The sequence below is a fragment of the Cetorhinus maximus genome, chromosome 15 (assembly GCF_964194155.1).
Source record: "Cetorhinus maximus chromosome 15, sCetMax3.hap1.1, whole genome shotgun sequence".
In the NCBI taxonomy this organism is placed as follows: domain Eukaryota; kingdom Metazoa; phylum Chordata; class Chondrichthyes; order Lamniformes; family Cetorhinidae; genus Cetorhinus; species Cetorhinus maximus.
Genome location: NC_135893.1, coordinates 17,257,438 through 17,276,120, shown reverse-complemented (window position 1 = coordinate 17,276,120; position 18,683 = coordinate 17,257,438). Strand labels below are relative to the sequence as shown.

The 18,683-nt window shown below is 46.7% G+C and overlaps 1 protein-coding gene across 1 annotated transcript in view; it reads right to left on the bottom strand.

Annotated features, from left to right (window-relative positions):
• Positions 1–6,015: 6,015 nt before the first annotated feature.
• Positions 6,016–18,683, bottom strand: part of LOC144690429 (chromodomain-helicase-DNA-binding protein 5-like) — a 93,783-nt gene continuing 81,115 nt past the window's right edge. The window contains exons 34-38 of the mRNA XM_078557930.1: positions 16,807–16,939; positions 15,472–15,667; positions 8,735–8,895; positions 7,219–7,345; positions 6,016–6,231 (exon numbers count right to left, since the gene is read on the bottom strand). Coding sequence (XP_078414056.1) covers positions 6,119–6,231; positions 7,219–7,345; positions 8,735–8,895; positions 15,472–15,667; positions 16,807–16,939 — 730 coding nt within the window. The 3' untranslated portion in view covers positions 6,016–6,118. The remainder of the gene's footprint in view (positions 6,232–7,218; positions 7,346–8,734; positions 8,896–15,471; positions 15,668–16,806; positions 16,940–18,683) is intronic.

Here is an 18,683-nt window from a genome sequence, read left to right as displayed (position 1 = left end):
AGTCACTCGCTATAGAATATCCAACCTCAGACCTGCTGTTATAGCACAGGTCTTCAGCAGTGCAGCCAGGATCCTGTCAGGGCCCATAGCTTTTACTGTACCCAGTATGCTCAGCCATTTCACATCATCAGGTGGAATGAATCAGATTGGCTGAAGACTGACTTCTGTGATGGTGAGGCTTGTGGGGAACATGTAGTGAGGCTGAGATGGATCGTTCACTTTGCATTTCCTGCTGAAGATGGTTTCAAATACTTCAGCCTTGTCTTTTGCATTCATGTGCTGGGCTCTGCCATCAAGTATGGAAGCATGTTCATGGAAACTCCTCCTCCTCCAGTTAGTTGTTTACTTGTCTACCACCATTCACCACTGGATGAGGCAGCATTGCGGTGCATACGTTCCAATCTACTGGTTGTGGGCTGCCTTAGATCTGCTTATAGCATGCTGCTACTACTGTTTAATATACATGTAGTCCTGTCTGGTCGCCTCACCAGCTTGGCTCATTTTTAGGTATGTCTGCTGCTGCTCCTGCCACGTTCTTCCACATATCATTGAATCAGGGTTGATCCTTTGGCTTGATGGTAATTGTGGAGTGAGGGATATGCCAAGCCATGAGGTTACACATTGGTGGAATACAATTCTGCTCTTGCTGATGGCCCAGAGTACCTCATGGAGGCCAGGTTTTGAGCTGCTAGATCTGTTCTCAGTTTATCCCATTTTACAGAACAATGGAGGGTATCCTTAGTGTGAAGACAGGACTTTGTCTCCACAAGGACTGTGCAGTTTTCACTTCTACCAACACTGCCATTGACATATGCATTGTGACAGTGAGGGAACAAGGAGGATTTTTCCCTGATGGTTCTCTGCCTGCTCCAAGCCCAATCTGGCAGCTATGTCCTTCAGGAATGGGCTAACTTGTCAGTGAAGCTACCCCACCCCCACATTCCATGCCCTTGTTACCCTCAGTGCTCGTTCCATGGAACAGTATTGATGCAGAAGTTGAGGGAGGGCAGTAAATGGTAATCAACAGGAGGTTTCCTTATCCGTTTGACCTGATGCCATGAGACTTCATGGCTTTTAGAGTCAGTGTTGAGCAATCCAAGGGCCCCCCCTTCCTAGCTGTCTCTACTACTGTGTTGCCAACTCAGGTGATGGAAGGGTTTAGGAATTAAGTCAGGTTGTAGCTCGCCTAGTCTTGGGACAACTCTTCCAATTTTATCACAAGGCCCCAGAGGTTAGTGAGGAGGACATTGGAGGGTGTGCATTTGTCCTGTGCAAATTGGGTGCCTAATTCAATGCCAGGATTTCCTTCCCAAAAGGATATTAGTGAACCAGTCTGGTTTCTAACAACAATCAGGTAGTTTCCTAGGCACCATTGCTAATAGCAGTCCTTTTTTCCAGATTTATTTAATTAGCTGAACTTTTATTCTCAAGGTGTCATGGTGGAATTTGAACTCATGAATGCTGGCCTTGCTAATGTCACTCATATCCCATGAGTGAATAAAAAGACAATTAAACACTGAACAAACTCAGACTGTTTACTTGACAATTAAACATTTGTTTCCTTGAAGGCACACAGCTCCACCTTAATAAAAATGATACACTGCACATGATATAATATAAAATGTCTGCCTTTAATAATCAGCACATCCTCCGACTCATCATAGACAACACATCAAATGAAAGCTGTGAACCTTCAAAGTAAAACCAGAATAAAGTAGGCCTTCAATGTAGTGTGCAATCATAATGCAGATGAGAACATTTAGCATAGTTCTTTGACAATACTAAACAGGTGTTCTGGTTATGGGATAGAATTTTCTTTATATAAAGATTTTTGGGGAAGAATGTATGTGCTTGTCAAGAAATGGAACACACAATTCTTCCATATGATCTCATCAGTGAACATTCTCACGTGCTCAGCATAGCACAGACCTGACATTGCATAATGTTTCCTCTGCCCTGTCAATGTCCTGTAACTACAAACCCAGAAGACCCCCACCCCCATTTTGTGCACACAGCCATCTTATGGCTATCAGAGTCAGGCAGTTCGATTTTTGCTGACCTCATGTCCACTCAGAACCGTTAGTGACAGTTGCATTTAATGCAGCCTTTTGCAGCCAGAGGACAGGAATAGGATCAAGCCATTCTGTTCCACCATTCAATTAGATGATGACTACTCTGTACTTCAACCTCATTTGAGATACAGATCATATGATCTTTTATCCCTTGATACCTTTACCCAATAAAAAATCATATCAATCTCAGTCCTGAAAGCTTCAATTTCCACCCCAACTCCCAAGTATCCAATGTCATTTAGGAATGACAGTTCAAGTCTCCTCTACTCTTGGTGTGAGAAACTGCTTCTTTATTTTGCTCCTCAATGGTTTAGTTCTAATTTTAAGATTGTGCCTCATTGTTCCCAATTCCCCCACAGAGGAAATGGTTTCTCTGTTTCATCTCTTTATCATTTTAAACACATCATTCAGATCACCCTTCATCCTTCTAAACTCAAGGGAATAAAGTAGTTTATGCAAGCTTTCCTCAATTTAACCTTGAAGCCTTGGTATCATTTCAGTGAATCTGGACTGCACTCACCCTCAAGGTCAATAAATCCTTCCTGGGCTGCAGGGCCCAGAATTGAACACCGAGTACCCAGACTTGGGTCTGACCAAGGCTCTGTAGAACCCGTCATTCTAGGTTTGATCAATAAAACATTATGTACCCTTTATACAGTGAAAAATTCAACATAAAGTTTCAAAATATTGCATGTGTGTTGTTTTGCTGGCACAGTTTTGCAATTAGTTCCATTTAATTGATGCTGAACCACAATATCCTCCCCCATTTGGAGCGATCACACTCACTCTAAACACCAATTTGGAGAGGCCAGTATTAAGTGGAACTTGCTTAATCTCTCAGGTGGTCTTGTAGGGATCTCTTCCTGGGAGTTACAGTTCCATAAATGATTGTAACCTTTCGCATCATTCAGTATCATATCTAAGTGACCATTATTTAGGTGAGTCTAGACAGCGAATGTTGAAAAGCTATTTTATGGACGTGAGGAGGAGAATTCACAGCCAAACCCAATCTTAGCTTCATCCGATTCTTTCAGCTGCTGATTTTGCAGTTGGCTGATTGAACCATATCTAGTCCAAGGACATTGCAGTAGACTATAACTCCCCCTACAACTCACCCACTCCCATAACTGACTGGCCCGAATGTTTCACTACCAAAGGACTGTGTGCATTTCCCCAAATGGGCAAGCGAAGGGAGGATTTACAGGCATCAATCTCAGGACTAATGCAAAGAGGATTAGAGTAAAGAGTCAGAAGCACAAATCCGTGGTTTTAGGGACTGTATTAAGATGCACTTTGAGTTTATACAGTCTGGTTAAAGCCTTCCAATTTGGGAGAGACTTTCTTACCAAATAGCTTATTAATCTCAAGTTAAACAGCAGTAATATTCTGTACACAGAATTGGAAAGTACAATAACACCTTACAAGGTACTGTTTTTAAAAAATTAAAGTTAAAACATTGGAATTCTGAGTGGATATGTGCAAATGGCTGGGATTTCTGTCAGTTGGTCTCCCATGTATTAAATCAACTGAGCAATACAATACCATTTATAACACAACACTGTTAAGCAAAGAGATCCTTTATCAAATCATTGTCACACTAATACCCTAATTTATATTGGATTGGAGATAGAGTAGGGAGAGGGGAGCTGATCCAGGGGTGAGTGAGAAAGCAGCAAAATATAAAAAGTGGAGCCATTGTGCTGTTTATCAACATCAGGTGATTCTGGTACTTCCTAGTTTTGCTTCAAATCCTGAAGCTTAATTGATTGGCTCAGTAAATTGGGGATAAATTTTTCTTGAAATTAACCTTAGCTGTTTTCATTTTTTTGCCTTCCCCCAAGAGTCAGGATCACCTACGATTGGTGGGTTTGGGCAGCATGTTTGATGGACAGGAGCACCAATGGAACCCTGGCCCTGTGCTGACCAGTGCCTTACACTGGAAACAATGTGAGGCACAAGGGGATCAGCTTCCACTACAGTTGCCTTGCCCCCTTCCCCAGCTCCCGAACCCCGACTCGTGACTGAGATACACACAACGAATAGGCACTGACTCCCATAGAACACACACCTCAGCAAGCAGCCAGCATCTTTATAGAGCAGGAAAGAGAGTGGGTGAGGGGATAAGGATCCCGAGGTAAAAACAGTTTGTGTTATCCAACAAAGTTTAAAGAAGATCAGTAGAGGAGAGGAAGGGAAAGATACAGGAAAGGAGCGACAGGAATGATGATGGGAGGAAGCATGGGAGGGGGGAAAAAATGAGAGCAAAGAAATGACAGAGTGAGGGATACGAGGAAGAATGAAGTTAGCAGGAGACTGGATGAGAACAATTTGTATTTATGTAACACTTTTTTAGGAGGGAGAGAAAGAAGGGAGGGAAGGAGGGAGAGAAGGTAAGAGATAATGAGAGAGATGGAAAGGGAGGGAAAGAGATCCCATCTTCAAGGTCCCAAAATGCTCAACTCAAACTTAAACCTCAATGAGTTCAGACACTTCAGTTGTGGTATCAGTCATTGAGGTTTCATTAATTAAAACTTCATGGGTTCTCTCCATTGAAGGAAGCAGTTTAAACAACATTTGGTGAAAACATTTAACTTGAGCTTCACAAAATCATTAATCTCAGGAAGAATGCTAGAAATGAGAAATGCTGTCACCTCAGGGCACTCACTCTAACCTGGATAACAAAGGTCTGCAGGTGCCAGGTACAGGGTTCCCGGGCATCAAGCACTACCTTATCCAATTGACCATTCTTCACGCATGAGTGTTGGAGGTCAGAGGGAGACCCACACCTTCACTCAGTCACTGACTATAGATCTGGAAGAACAACCTTGGCTGATTTTATTTCCCTTCACCCTGGCTGAGGGGTAGTGAGGTCAATCACAGGACTCCAGCACCCCCCCAACCTTGAGTGTACACCCTGCCCTACAAAGATTAGCTAACTGGGCATGAACCAGAGTGAAACTTGAATTCCTTGGTCTGTGTGCCTACCCTGTGCATGGGGTAGATACTTGGCCCACTAACCCACAGATAGTTGACAAGAAACAGAATAATTCTGGCCAAACACTTCTGGGCTATCAGTAACACACAAGGACTGCTGGGTACAGCATTGTATTGGTCATTGTGATCAGGAGCACTCCCTGGGCATGTCATCCTTCTCAAGTGTGTCAGTGTCCAGCCCAGGCAAACATCCTTCATAATACTTAATGATAATATAATCGGCACATTGCATCCAATGGCACTAATTCCTTGCTCCATCACTCCATTTGCAAAGGTGGAGGGGGGGGTGTAAGGGGATACCAATGGCCCTGCCTTGCTAAAACATAGGAGACAAGCTGAGGATAACTCTGAGCCCTTTCACCAGAACAAGCTGGAGGGATGCCTCGTTCCAAACGAGGCCAAACTAAACCCGGATAATGTACAACGTACGGGCTATGGGTGTCCTAATGGGAGTGTAGAGCACTGGGGACAGGGGCAGACTAACCATGTGATAATTCAGGGGGTTCCCCAACTGCACCCAAATGATTCCACAGCACGGAGAAGACCTTTTTTCCCCATGAGAATCCCAAAAATCCTATACCCTTTAAGGGCAATGTTGACCGTGATGAGGGGTTCCCTTTGGGGCCCGGGATAGTGCTTGCACTGGGGGATACTGATGGTAAAGAGGTTTTAGGGGTGGTAATTGTACTGGGGGTTAAGGATGGTACTCAGTGCTATTATGTGGAGCACAATCCGTAGATCAGTTTGATAATCCAGAGTTTGTAAACTCTTGTAAGGATCACACTTTCCTTGTCCCTTGGCCACACAGCCCTAACCTCTGGAGTTACCCTTCCTCACACAACAGTCAATGTAACAGGAATAGTCTTCTATGAACGTGCGAAAAAAGTGCAAATATGTACAAGTGAGCAGAGAAACCCCCCCCGCCCCCCTCCCTCTCCCCCTCCCGAGATGAAAACAGTTTATGTTATCCAACAAAGTTTAAAGAAGATTAGGAGTATGGTGACTGCATCGACTGCCCATAGTCTGGAAGCTGCCCTTTGGGAACCCTGTCATCAATCCTCGATGCAGATTACATCACTGACTTTATCTTTCTTCTCTGCTGCTTCCAGTCCTTCCGATAAGAGTTTTTTATCTGGGACACTCATAGCCGAAATATTTGTTGTTGCTGCAAACAAGCAGAATTACTTTACTGAACTTTTCTTTAACTTGGCAAATTTAGGTTTATTTTCAAACCAGAACTTTTCCATTTGTGCAGCAGTTTGAGTATAAAACACCCCAAGGGGTTTCACAGCAAGATAACAGGGCAATAGATTTGATACTGTGTCAAAGGCAGGCGGTCAAACTTGTGGCCAAAGAGGTGGGCTTTTAAGGAGGAATCTAAAGGAGGAAGAAGAGTTAGAGAGACAGAGGGGGAGGGGGGAGGTTCAGAGGGCTTAGGGCTCCGATAGCTGAAGGCACAGCCACCAGGGTGCTGCAAAGGAAATGGAGGATGTGCAAGAAGCCAGAATCGGATTGTTTTAAACCTCATCTCCCACCTCACATTGCATCATCTTACTAGTAAAGTCACTTCAGTTTTACCTAAAAAAAATCTATGTCGAGCAATTAAAGCTCCACACATTTCAACGGTTCTGAGATCAGTTTTGATCTTTGGTCGTAAATTCCCCTTTGGTCATTTATTTAGTCTTCAACAAATTTGCACAAGAGATGAGGGAGATGCTGTGACCCAGGTGACAGGCTGGTTCTTGGTGCAATGTGGTCTGGAAGAGTGCCAGGCCGAATTCTATCCATTTTATGTGGGGAGAGAATTCCCTTCTCCCTATTGATCAATGTTTTTATCATTATTCATTCTTAGGATGAGGGGATCACTGGCAAGGCCAGAAATTGTTATCCATCCATAAGCACCTGGGTCGAGCCAGCTGCCTTGCTAGGTCACGTCAGAGGGTAGTTAGGAGTGAACCATGTGGGTGTGGGACTTGAGTCACAGAGGCCCAGACTGGGTAACAGCAGCAGGTTTCCTTCCCTAAAGGACATTCGTGAACCAGTTACAATTATTTACAATAATCCAACATCTTCATGGCCACTTTGATGGATACCAGCTTTTTAATTGGCAGATTTCAGAGGTGAGGTGTGTTTCTAGAACATACATACATACCACTGATATAGGGCCCCAGAGGCATCTGATTGTAGTTAATGAGGGTTCCAGATCCCGGCCCTCGGAAGGCGGGTCCGAAGCTGTTACTATACATCTGTGCTGCTCCATAGGGACCCTGTGGGAATGGCTGCAAAAGATGGTTAGTTTAACCAAAAATAACTCAGATCATTAAACTCAAAAAGTCTGGAATAGTTTATACAAATAAATCAAAACTTTGACTGCAGAATGTCCTCCTCTCCCCATCTGAAGGTGTTGACCCTTTAAGCCCAGTTCCAAGGGCACTGAGCAGTTCTGCTTAGGACCGTCAACACTGGGGAATATCACAGTCAAAAGTGATCCTGCCCTCACTGTGCCCCCATCCTCTCCCACATCAGCCCCCAATGCACACAGAGAGGGAGCTTCACTCTGTATCTAACCCTGTGCTGTACCTGTCCTGGGAGTGTTTGATGAAACAGTGTAGAGGGAGCTTTACTCTGTATCTAACCCCGTGATGTACCTGTCCTGGGAGTGTTTGATGAGGACGGTACAGAGGGAGCTTTACTCTGTATCTAACCCCGTGCTGTACCTGTCCTGGGAGTGTTTGATGAGACAGTGTAGAGGGAGCTTTACTCTGTATCTAACCCCGTGATGTACCTGTCCTGGGAGTGTTTGATGAGGACAGTACAGAGGGAGCTTTACTCTGTATCTAACCCCGTGCTATACCTGTCCTGGGAATGTTTGATGGGGACAGCGTAGAGGGAGCTTTACTCTGTATCTAACCCCGTGCTGTACCTGTCCTGGGAATGTTTGATGGGGACAGTGTAGAGGGAGCTTTACTCTGTATCTAACCCCGTGCTGTACCTGCCCTGGGAGTGTTTGATGGGGACAGTGTAGAGGGAGCTTTACTCTGTATCTAACCCCGTGCTGTACCTGCCCTGGGAGTATTTGATGGGGACAGTGTAGAGGGAGCTTTACTCTGTATCTAACCCCGTGCTGTACCTGTCCTGGGAGTGTTTGATGGGGACAGTGTAGAGGGAGCTTTACTCTGTATCTAACCCTGTGCTGTACCTGTCCTGGGAGTGTTTGATGGGGACAGTGTAGAGGGAGTTTTACTCTGTATCTAACCCCGTGCTGTACCTGCCCTGGGAGTGTTTGATGGGGACAGTGTAGAGGGAGTTTTACTCTGTATCTAACCCCGTGCTGTACCTGATCTGGTTTGAGGGGACATTTGGCACCCAATGTGGGAATGTCTTCCATTCCCCAGTACTTACATCCCTCGTGGTTATGGGCAGAAAATAAATGTTAAAAAAAGATTAGGACGAAGACAGAACATTGACACTGATTCTCACCGTCCCCGTACTGCAGATCGGGAGAGTCAAGTTTTCCAGTAAATCACTCCTTCAGATTAGATCAGGTCCCCCCGCTCACCCCAACCCCCCTACCTCCCCTCCCAAAAGGCTGGACAATCACACTGCGATGGTGCCCCCTCCCCCACTCCCAGGGTCTCCTCGTCGCGATGCCCAGGCCCGGATCTTACCTGCTGTTGCGGCTCGTTTCCGCGATTTGCCAGTCGGCTCAGGATGCTTCGCTCCGACATCTGGAGCCGGGCGGCCACGGGCGGGACCCTGGACAACATGTTGGGTAGCCTGGTCACGTCTGCCTTCATGTCGCTCAGGAGCTCCTCCAGCTGATTCAGGACTGAAAGAAACAAAAAGCAAACACAGGGCAAGGAGCTCAGGGCCAGGGTTTCAGTAGGAGTGGAGGCAGCGTCAGCACATCCCAATAAAAGCTGGCAACACTCGGGCGTTGTGTTACTCTGCAGCTCCATAAGCCACAGTAACACCATGCACTAAGTACCTGGCACAGCACTGCAACATTCTGGAGGGGCACAGAGAGGGCGCCAGTCACGGGTCAACAAGCGGCAGTCATTTTATTTTATTTTTACACACTCGACCCTCTCTCTGGATGTACAACTTCATCTTTAATATTTACTCACAGCTCCTCTTCCTTTACAGAGATTAGGTTTTGCTGCTTTCCCTCAGCAACACTAATTTATCTGTGTGCGGACTGGACAATTATCCTGATAGATTGTGCAGAATAAATCACAGGATGACACGGAAACCGGAACAGATACTCGGCTGTTGCAAGTACAAGTTTGGGTATGGTGCTGCGATGATAAATGTTACTATAATCCAGAGACCAGGGCTTCAAATAGCACCGTGGCACTTTGAGAATTTTAATTCAGTTTAAAACACGTGGAAGCGGCTGGTATCAGGAAAGTGACCATGAAGCTCGTCAGCTGTCATAAAATAAACAACTGCTCCTTTGAGAAACCTTACCCGGTCTGGGCCTAAAAGTGACTCCAGTCCAACACCAATGTGATTGACTCTTAATTGCCCTCTGATGTAGCCTGGCAAAACATTCGGTTGCATCAAAAAACCTGCTGCTGTAATGGTGCAGGAAGGCAGACACCGCCTCCCACCATCTTCCCAGGGCAACAATGCCAGTCTCGCCAGCCACGCCCACAACCCAATCATTGTTTCTTTTCAAAATAAAAACACTAGGTTCCCCTGCGCCCCACTCTCACCTTACGGAGCGTCGACTGCTGGTGGAGGCTGGGAACACAGCACCGAACAGAAGCTACTCTTCACCGAGCAGTTTGTCACTGAGTCAAACAAAGTGCAGCCCCCAGATTCACCCCAGTAACCTGCACCAAGTTAGCGGGTCTAAGCCGGGCTACAATCGTAAACGTCTTGGGCTGGAAGGGAGGAGGAATTAAACTCGGCGGGTTCATCCCACCCTGGTCTTTCCAGCCCACAGTTCAGACGTAGCCTGGGCTAACTCAGCACAGAGCAGGAGTTCAAACCTGACCATCCTGGCCTCTAGGGTTCAAACACTGCCACAACCAGCAAGGCCACCAGGGGGAGTGTGTTCCTTCCTTCCCCCCCACCCCAACCACCCGCTTCCTGAGATTTTTGGCATGTTTTAGTTGTGTTGAGATTGTTGCTGTGTTTCTGGCCCAAAAACAGCCACCAAGAGGGGAGGAAAGAGCTCAACAAAATTAGGAATCAGCCCACGTCACAATTGCCCTGTATTAAAATCAGGGATTTGATGTTAAACAGCACCAGAGAACAGTGTTAGCTAATAGGATCTGAAACGATTAAAAACCGGGCTTACTACATCTATACAATTATAAATATTCTCCAGCACCGTCGCCGTCCTTTCCACAAAACAGCTGGGAACGAGAGGGGGAAGCTTCTTACTCCAAATAACTCCTTCGGTGATTAAGGAGCATGTTGCCCACCCGCTGTGTATTGTACAAAATAAGGAGTACATTAGCTTCTGGGTACAACCCAAAATAAAGCATGCATTTTTATAGCACCTTTAAACTCCAGGGTGCTGCACAGGAATGTTAGCAGGCAAAAAGGCGACACCAAACCACATGAAGAGATACCAGGACAGCAAGTGAAAGCTCAGGAAAAGAGGTAGGTTTTAAGGAACGATGTAACCGAGATGAGAGAGGTGAAGAGATTTAGGGAGGGAATTCCAGAGGGGAGGAACTGAAGGCTTGGCTACCAAAGGTGGCACAATTAAACTGGGACACACAAAAAGCTAGAATTGGAGGAGCGTGGAGATCTCAGAGGGTTGTAGGCCTCGAGGAGGTTGCAGAGATAGGGAGGGGCAAGGCCATGGAAGGATTTGGAACCAAGGTTGAGAATTTTAAAATTGAGGCATTGCCAAACCAGGAGCCAATGTAAGTCAGTAAACACAGGGGTGATGGGTGAACAGGACTTGGTCCAAGTAAGGGAACAGGCAGCAGAGTTTTGGATGACCTCAAGTCTACGAAGGGTAGAATGTGGGAGGGTGGCCAGGGGGTGCATTGGAATAGACACATCCAGAAGTAACAATGGGATAAATGGAGGTTTTAGCAGCAGGTGAGCTGAGATGTGTTGAAGTCGGGCAATGGTACAGAGGTGCAAGTAGCCAGTCTAAGTGACGTTGCAGATATGTGGTCAAGAGCTCATTTCGGGGTCAAATATAACACTAAGGTTGTGAACACCTCAGTTCAGCTTCAGAATGCTGCCAGGGAGAGGGATAGAGTCAGTGCCTAGGGAATTCAGTTTGTAGTGAGCGTCAGACTAGCAGTCTGATAATTTAGAGACTGCAGAATAGTTGACAGGGAGGCGATGAACTAGACCTGGGTGTCAATTGCATACACATGGAGCCTGATGTTTTTTTGGATGATGACACTGAGGGGCAGCAAGTAGATGGGAATTGCAGGGTCTCCAGAGGAAACTGCGGGAGTGGGAAGAGAAGCCATTACTGCAGATGCCCTGGCTACAATCGATCGAGAATAGAACCAGGGAGGTTTGCAGTCCCAGCCAGCCGGATGATAATGGGAAGGCATTGGAGGAGGATGGTGTAGTCAATCGTGTCAAAGGTTGCAGACAGATCAAAGGAGGAGGAGGAGGATGGGGGGAATGGTTTACCATCGTCTGTCACAAAGGACATCATTTGTGACTTTGATAAGGGCTGTTTCTGTACTGTGATAGGCAGAAACCTGATTAGAGATTCAAACAGAATTCAGGGAAGGTGGGCACAGAATTGGAATTGACAACACATTCAAGAACTTTGCCAACCAAATGAAAGCGTATTGTACAGAATGAGCATATCCCCCTGTACAGAATGAGCATATCCACCCCCCCGTCCAGAATGAGCATATCCCCCTGTACAGAATGAGCATATCCCCCCGCACAGAATGAGCATATCCCCCCCCCCCGTCCAGAATGAGCATATCCCCCTGTACAGAATGAGCATATCCCCCCACCGTCCAGAATGAGCATATCCCCCCGTCCAGAATGAGCATATCCCCCTGTACAGAATGAGCATATTCCCATGTACAGAATGAGCATATCCCCCTGTACAGAATAAGCATATCCCCATGTACAGAATAAGCATATCCCCATGTACAGAATAAGCATATCCCCATGTACAGAATGAGCATATCCCCCCACCGTCCAGAATGAGCATATTCCCATGTACAGAATGAGCATATCCCCCCACCGTCAGAATGAGCATATCCTCCCGTCCAGAATGAGCATATCCCCCTGTACAGAATGAGCATATCCCCCCTGTCCAGAATGAGCATATTCCCATGTACAGAATGAGCATATTCCCATGTACAGAATGAGCATATCCCCCCCTGTACAGAATGAGTATATCCCCCCCTGCACAGAATGAGTATATATCCCCCTGCACAGAATGAGTATATTCCCCCATGCCAAATGAGCATATCCCCGTGTACTGTACAGAATGAGTATATCCATCTACTGTACAGAATGAGTGCATCCTCCATGTAGAGTTAGTATATCCCCTGTGTACTGTCCAGAATGAGTATACTCCCCCATACAGAATGAGTATATCCCCCATGTACTGTACAGAATGAGTATATCCCCCCTGTACAGAATGAGTGCATCCTCCATGTAGAGTTAGTATATCCCGTGTACTGTCCAGAATGAGTATATCCCCCCCTGTACAGAATGAGAATAGCCCCCGTGCACTGTACAGAGTATATCCCCCGTGTACTGTACAGAGTGAGTATATCACCCCCTGTACAGAATGAGTATATCCCCCCCCTGCACTATAAAGAGTATATCCCCCCGTACAGAATGAGTATATCCCCCTTATACAGAATATCCTCCATCTACTGTACAGAATGAGTATATTCCCCACCCTGTACAGAATGAGTATATTCCCCATCTACTGTACAGAATGAGTATATCCTCTATGTAGAGTTAGTATATCCCGTGTACTGTCCAGAATGAGTATACCCCCCCCGTACAGTGAGTATATCCCCCCCTGTACAGAATCAGTATATCCCCCGTGTATTGTACAGAGTGAGTATATCCCCCATGTACTGTACAGAATGAGCATATCCCCGTGTACTGTACAGAGTATATCCCCCATACAGAGTGAATATATCCCCCATGCATTGTATAGAATGAGCATATTCCCCCCATACAGTTCAGAGCGAGTATATCCCCCCCGTACAGAATGAGCATATCCCCATGTAATGCAGAATGAGTATATCCCTGTGTACTGTACAAAATGAGTATATTCCCTTTTACAGTACAGAATGCAAAAAAACTTCCTCTACAGAGTAACTAATGTAACACATTTCTGCCCCCTAGTGGGAACAGCATGATGGACATCAATGGGCAAAATGAGGAAATGTAGATCAGGCCCAGATATGGAGAGATTTGTACAGCCACCCAAGTCTCCCTCTTTGATCAGCGGCTGAAACTGCTTCATCCATTCAGATGGTGTCTGTGCCCGGTTGCTCTGACTCTACTTGTCAGGGGATTTGAAACTTAAACAAATCCACTTTAGTCGATTGATTTGGTTATTGTCAAACCTCCACAATGAATAATTTCAAGGGGGAAAGAACTTCTCCTGGCACTGTGACTGGAAAATGACGACCCTGGTGTGAGGCACTGAGGCAAACAAAGCTGGAGGCCCAGGTTCGATCCCGAGTCCATAGTGTGTTAGCTGATATCAGCTGGCTTACACCACACTCGGAGTGCACAGTCTGGTCACCATGTTATAAAAAGCATACGGACATGGGAGAAGATTCAAAAAGATTTCCTATGATATACCAGAACAGAGACCCCTATCCCCACCTGGAAAGATTCAACAGGCTGGAGCACTTTTCCCGAGGAAAGACAGAGGTGACCTGATAGAAGCCTTTAACATTATTAAAGAGTTTAATATGATAGACGATAAGAAGATGTTTTCACTTGAGGGGAAGACATGAACTAGGGGTCCTCTATGTAAGATAATCCTTAATAAATTCAATCGGGAATTCAGGAGAAAACTCTTTAGCCAGAGTGTGATTAGAACGTGGAACTCCGTACCACAGGGAGTGGGTGAGGTGAAGAGTATAGATGTATTTAAGGCAAAACTGGATAAACATGAGGAAGAAAAGAATAGGATTTGCTGATAGGGTGAGATGAAGATGAATAGCAGCAGCTAATGTAGAGCAAAGACCAGTTAGGTCAAATGGCCTGTTTCTGTGCTGTAAATTCTATTAACACATAAAATATTAACTTTTCTTCATGAATTCTCTGGTCAAAGCAAAGGATATTGCTCCTGGGGAATGAAAGACTCTTTATTTGAAGCATCAAGCAACCCCTAAACTCAGCTACAGCATAGTTTAGAGTAAAACTCCACACTGTCCCTATTGAACGCTCCCAGGACAGGTACAGCATGGGGTTAGATACAGAGTAAATCTCCCTCTACACTGTCCCCATCAAACACTCCCAGAACAGGTACAGCACGGGGTTAGATACAGAGTAAAGCTCCCTCTACACTGTCCCCATCAAACACTCCCAAGGCAGATACAGCACAGGGTTAGATACAGAGTAAAACTCCCTCTACACTCTCATCAAACACTCCCAGGACAGGTACAGCACGGGGTTAGATACAGAGTAAAACTCCCTCTAAACTGTCCCCATCAAACACCCCCAGAACAGGTACAGCACGGGGTTAGATTCAGAGTAAAGCTCCCTCTACACTGTCCCCATCAAACACTCCCAGGGCAGGTACAGCACAGGGTTAGATACAGAGTAAAGCTCCCTCTACACTGTCCCCATCAAACACTCCCAGAACAGGTACAGCACGGAGTTAAATACAGAGTAAAGCTCCCTCTACACTGTCCCATCAAACACTCCCAGGACAGGTACAGCACGGGGTTAGATACAGAGCAAAACCCCTCCCCGCACCCAACCCCAAACAGTTCATTAACCCTCCAACCTCAAACCGTGCCCCCTTGGCTGATCCATTGCAGCTGTTCCATACGAGTCAACCTGCCGCCAGTTAATGTAACTCAGACCCGTGATGAACATGCTGAGACTGGTTGGACTGATCTCACGTGGCCCGTGGTTGCCTGCAGAGCAGACACTTCACCACATAGCAGCAAGTTTTAGGTCAGTGTTTGACAACAGTATACCTCTAGCCCTTCATATTAAATATATTTTACATCCAAAAAAATAAATTAAGATCACAATTACACCAGAGGCACTTCATTACAAAAAGCTGAATTTATTAGCAGATTCGCTAAAAAGGAACAATTTTTACAAGATGATATTGCGGGGCAGTCAGTGCAAGTGATGCTGAAACTAATCTCTTATCTCTACGATGTCCAGGACCTGTCTGAATGGTCACTATGGAGGCGGGAGGTAGACGGGAGGGGGTGACCGAGCTCACGCGACAAACCTTTGTGCAGCACTGCGTTGGCAGGCTTGTTACCGGCCAGAGACTCCTTGGAGAGATGCTGGTGACTCTCGGCTAAGCACTCGACCTCAGCAAAGCGTGCGTTGAGGGCCATGGCAGGGTGATTGGGATCCTGGGTCATGTTGAGGTATGCAGCTCTCCTCAGTTGCTCTTCAATCACCAGGGCCTGTTCCAAGAGCTGATGTTGGGGATGAGGGAGGTCGGGAGGCAAGAGAGAATAATTAGAACAGGGATCAGTGCAAGTGGAGTCTAGTTCATCACTTTTAGCAGCTATTCCCACCCCCACCCCTCCCCTGGCTCACTTGGTCACTGCACCCGATATGATCCTGAGCCACACAAGACCAGAGATGAGAAGAAAATTGTAGGGGGGGTGCGGCGGGGGGGAGGAAGAAGGAAATAAAGAGAGCCCTGCATTTCGATAGCATCCTCACGATCTCAGGATGTCCCGAAGCCCTTTACATCCAGTGAAACACTTCGAATGTGTTGTCACTGTTGTAATACAGGGAATTCAGCAGCTGATATCGGCACAGCAAGCTCCAACTGACAGCAATGGGATAATGATAAGATCATCTGTGTTTGTGATGTCGGCTGAGGGAAAAATGTTGGCCAGGATAACGGTGAGAACATCGTGGGAATAACGTCATGGGATCATTTACATCTACCTGACAGGGCCAACAGGGCGTCGGTTTAATGTTTCATCAAAAAGACAGCGCGCCCTCGGTATTGCACTGAGTGTAGCAGCTAGTAAGACTTTGGGCTCAGTTCTCTGGAGTGGGATATGAACCCACAACCTTCTGAATGTGCACACACATCCATGCACACACACACAAACAGGCAAACACATACACATGGAGACAAGTGCCAAAACATGTGCGCGCCAAACACACACAGCATGTCCACCTTACACGTACTCACACTCGCACGATGAACACACGCGCACGATGAACACACGCGCACGATGAGCACACGCGCACGATGCGCACACACGCGTAGATGCACACACACGCGCAGATGCGCACACACACGTAGATGCACACACACACGTAGATGCACACACACACGTAGATGCACACACACACGTAGATGCACACACGCGCAGATGCGCACACGCGCGATGAACACACACACACGTGTTGATGCGCACACACATGCGCAGATGCACACACATGCGCAGATGCGCACACACGCGTAGATGCACACACACGCGCGATGCACACACACGCGCGATGAACACACACGCGCGATGAACAGACACACATGCGCAGATGAACACACACGCGCGAAGATGCAGAAACATAAAAAAACAGCTCAAGTTACTTTGAATCTCCTGGCCAAGAACTTGTTTTTCATTTCCAGGAAATTTCCCTTGTTCATCTCGGCTTTGAAAGGTTCATTAATGATGGTATATCTGGGATCATTTTGTATATCCTGCCAACGAGCATAGCCATGACTGCACAGAAACGTTAAGGAAAGCTCGGGGAGAGAGAGAAGTGTTGGCAGACAAGATGCCAGCACATGGTGACTGCCAGTGATACAAGACAGATCAACAAGGTTCAGATTCCCTCGGGCTGTGGGAAAACAATCTCGTATTCTAAAGTTCCCATCAAACACTCCCAGGACAGGTACAGCACGGGGTTAGATACAGAGTAAAACTCCCTCTACACTGTCCCCATCAAACACTCCCAGGACAGGTACAGCACGGGGTTAGATACAGAGTAAAGCTCCCTCTACACTGTCCCCATCAAACACTCCCAGGACAGGTACAGCACGGGGTTAGATTCAGAATAAAGCTCCCTCCACACTGTCCCCATCAAACACTCCCAGGGCAGGTACAGCACGGGGTTAGATACAGAGTAAAACTCCCTCTACCCTCTGAATCTATTAACAATGTTCCTTCCTCACTGCATCAATATGATATTTTCTGCTTCTCACTCTAGCTGTCCAGTAGGTTTGTCAGTTTGATGCTCTGTTCCTGTCGAAATGGAAGAGGACAGAGACACTTACAACAATTATAGCAATTAATTATTGGAGGGTGGGGAGGTGCCGGGAGATGGTGAAGAATACAGTCCACACACAGTTACTGAACCATTACACAAGGCATTTGTTACACAACCTTGGTTGGGTCACATTTGTAACACTGTGCACAGTTGCAAAAAGAATATGGAGACACTGGAGAGGGTGTAACAACAATTGACGAGAAAGATATCAGAAATGAGAGCTATACCTGTCAGGAAAGATTGAACAGGCTAGGGTTTCTCTCCAGAAAACAGAAGCCTCAAGGGTGACCTGACGAAGGTCTTTAAGATAATGAAAGATTTGATGGGACAGATGTAGAAAAGCTGCTTCCACTTGGCAGGGCAGACCAGAACAACGGGCCTGAAATATTAAGATATTCGCTAATAAAACCAACAGAGAATTCTCCATTTTGAGGGAGAATGGTGAGAATGTGGAACTCACTTCAGAAGGAATAGTTGAGATGAATAACATAAGATGTATTTAAGGGGTAGTTAGTTAAGTACACAAAGGGGAAAGGAATAGAAAGGCTTGTTGATAGGACGAGATGAATTGGGAGCAGGAGGCAGCTTGTGTGGAGTGTAAACAGCAGCCCAGAGTAGCTGGGCCGAATGGTCTGTTTTTCTGCTGTACCTTGTGTGATATTCTGTAAAACACTTTGAACACTGTCATCCTCACTGGCACCGAGTCCCTGACACACACTCGGCCCTCCCGACTGGGAGAAACCCTGAGGCCTGGTTTCTAACTGCAACCTCTCATGGTCAAGCTGAGCTCCATCCACACCCACCCCCCACAACCTCCCCCGAAACAACCCCACCCACACCCCCAACCTCCCCCGAAACAACCCCACCCACACCCCCAACCTCCCCCGAAACAACCCCACCCACACCCCCAACCTCCCCCGAAACAACCCCACCCACACCCCCAACCTCCCCCGAAACAACCCCACCCACCCCCCCAACCTCCCCCGAAACAACCCCACCCACCCCCCACAACCTCCCCCGAAACAACCCCACCCACACCCCCAACCTCCCCCGAAACAACCCCACCCACACCCCCAACCTCCCCCGAAACAACCCCACCCACACCCCCAACCTCCCCCGAAACAACCCCACCCACACCCCCAACCTCCCCCGAAACAACCCCACCCACACCCCCAACCTCCCCCGAAACAACCCCAC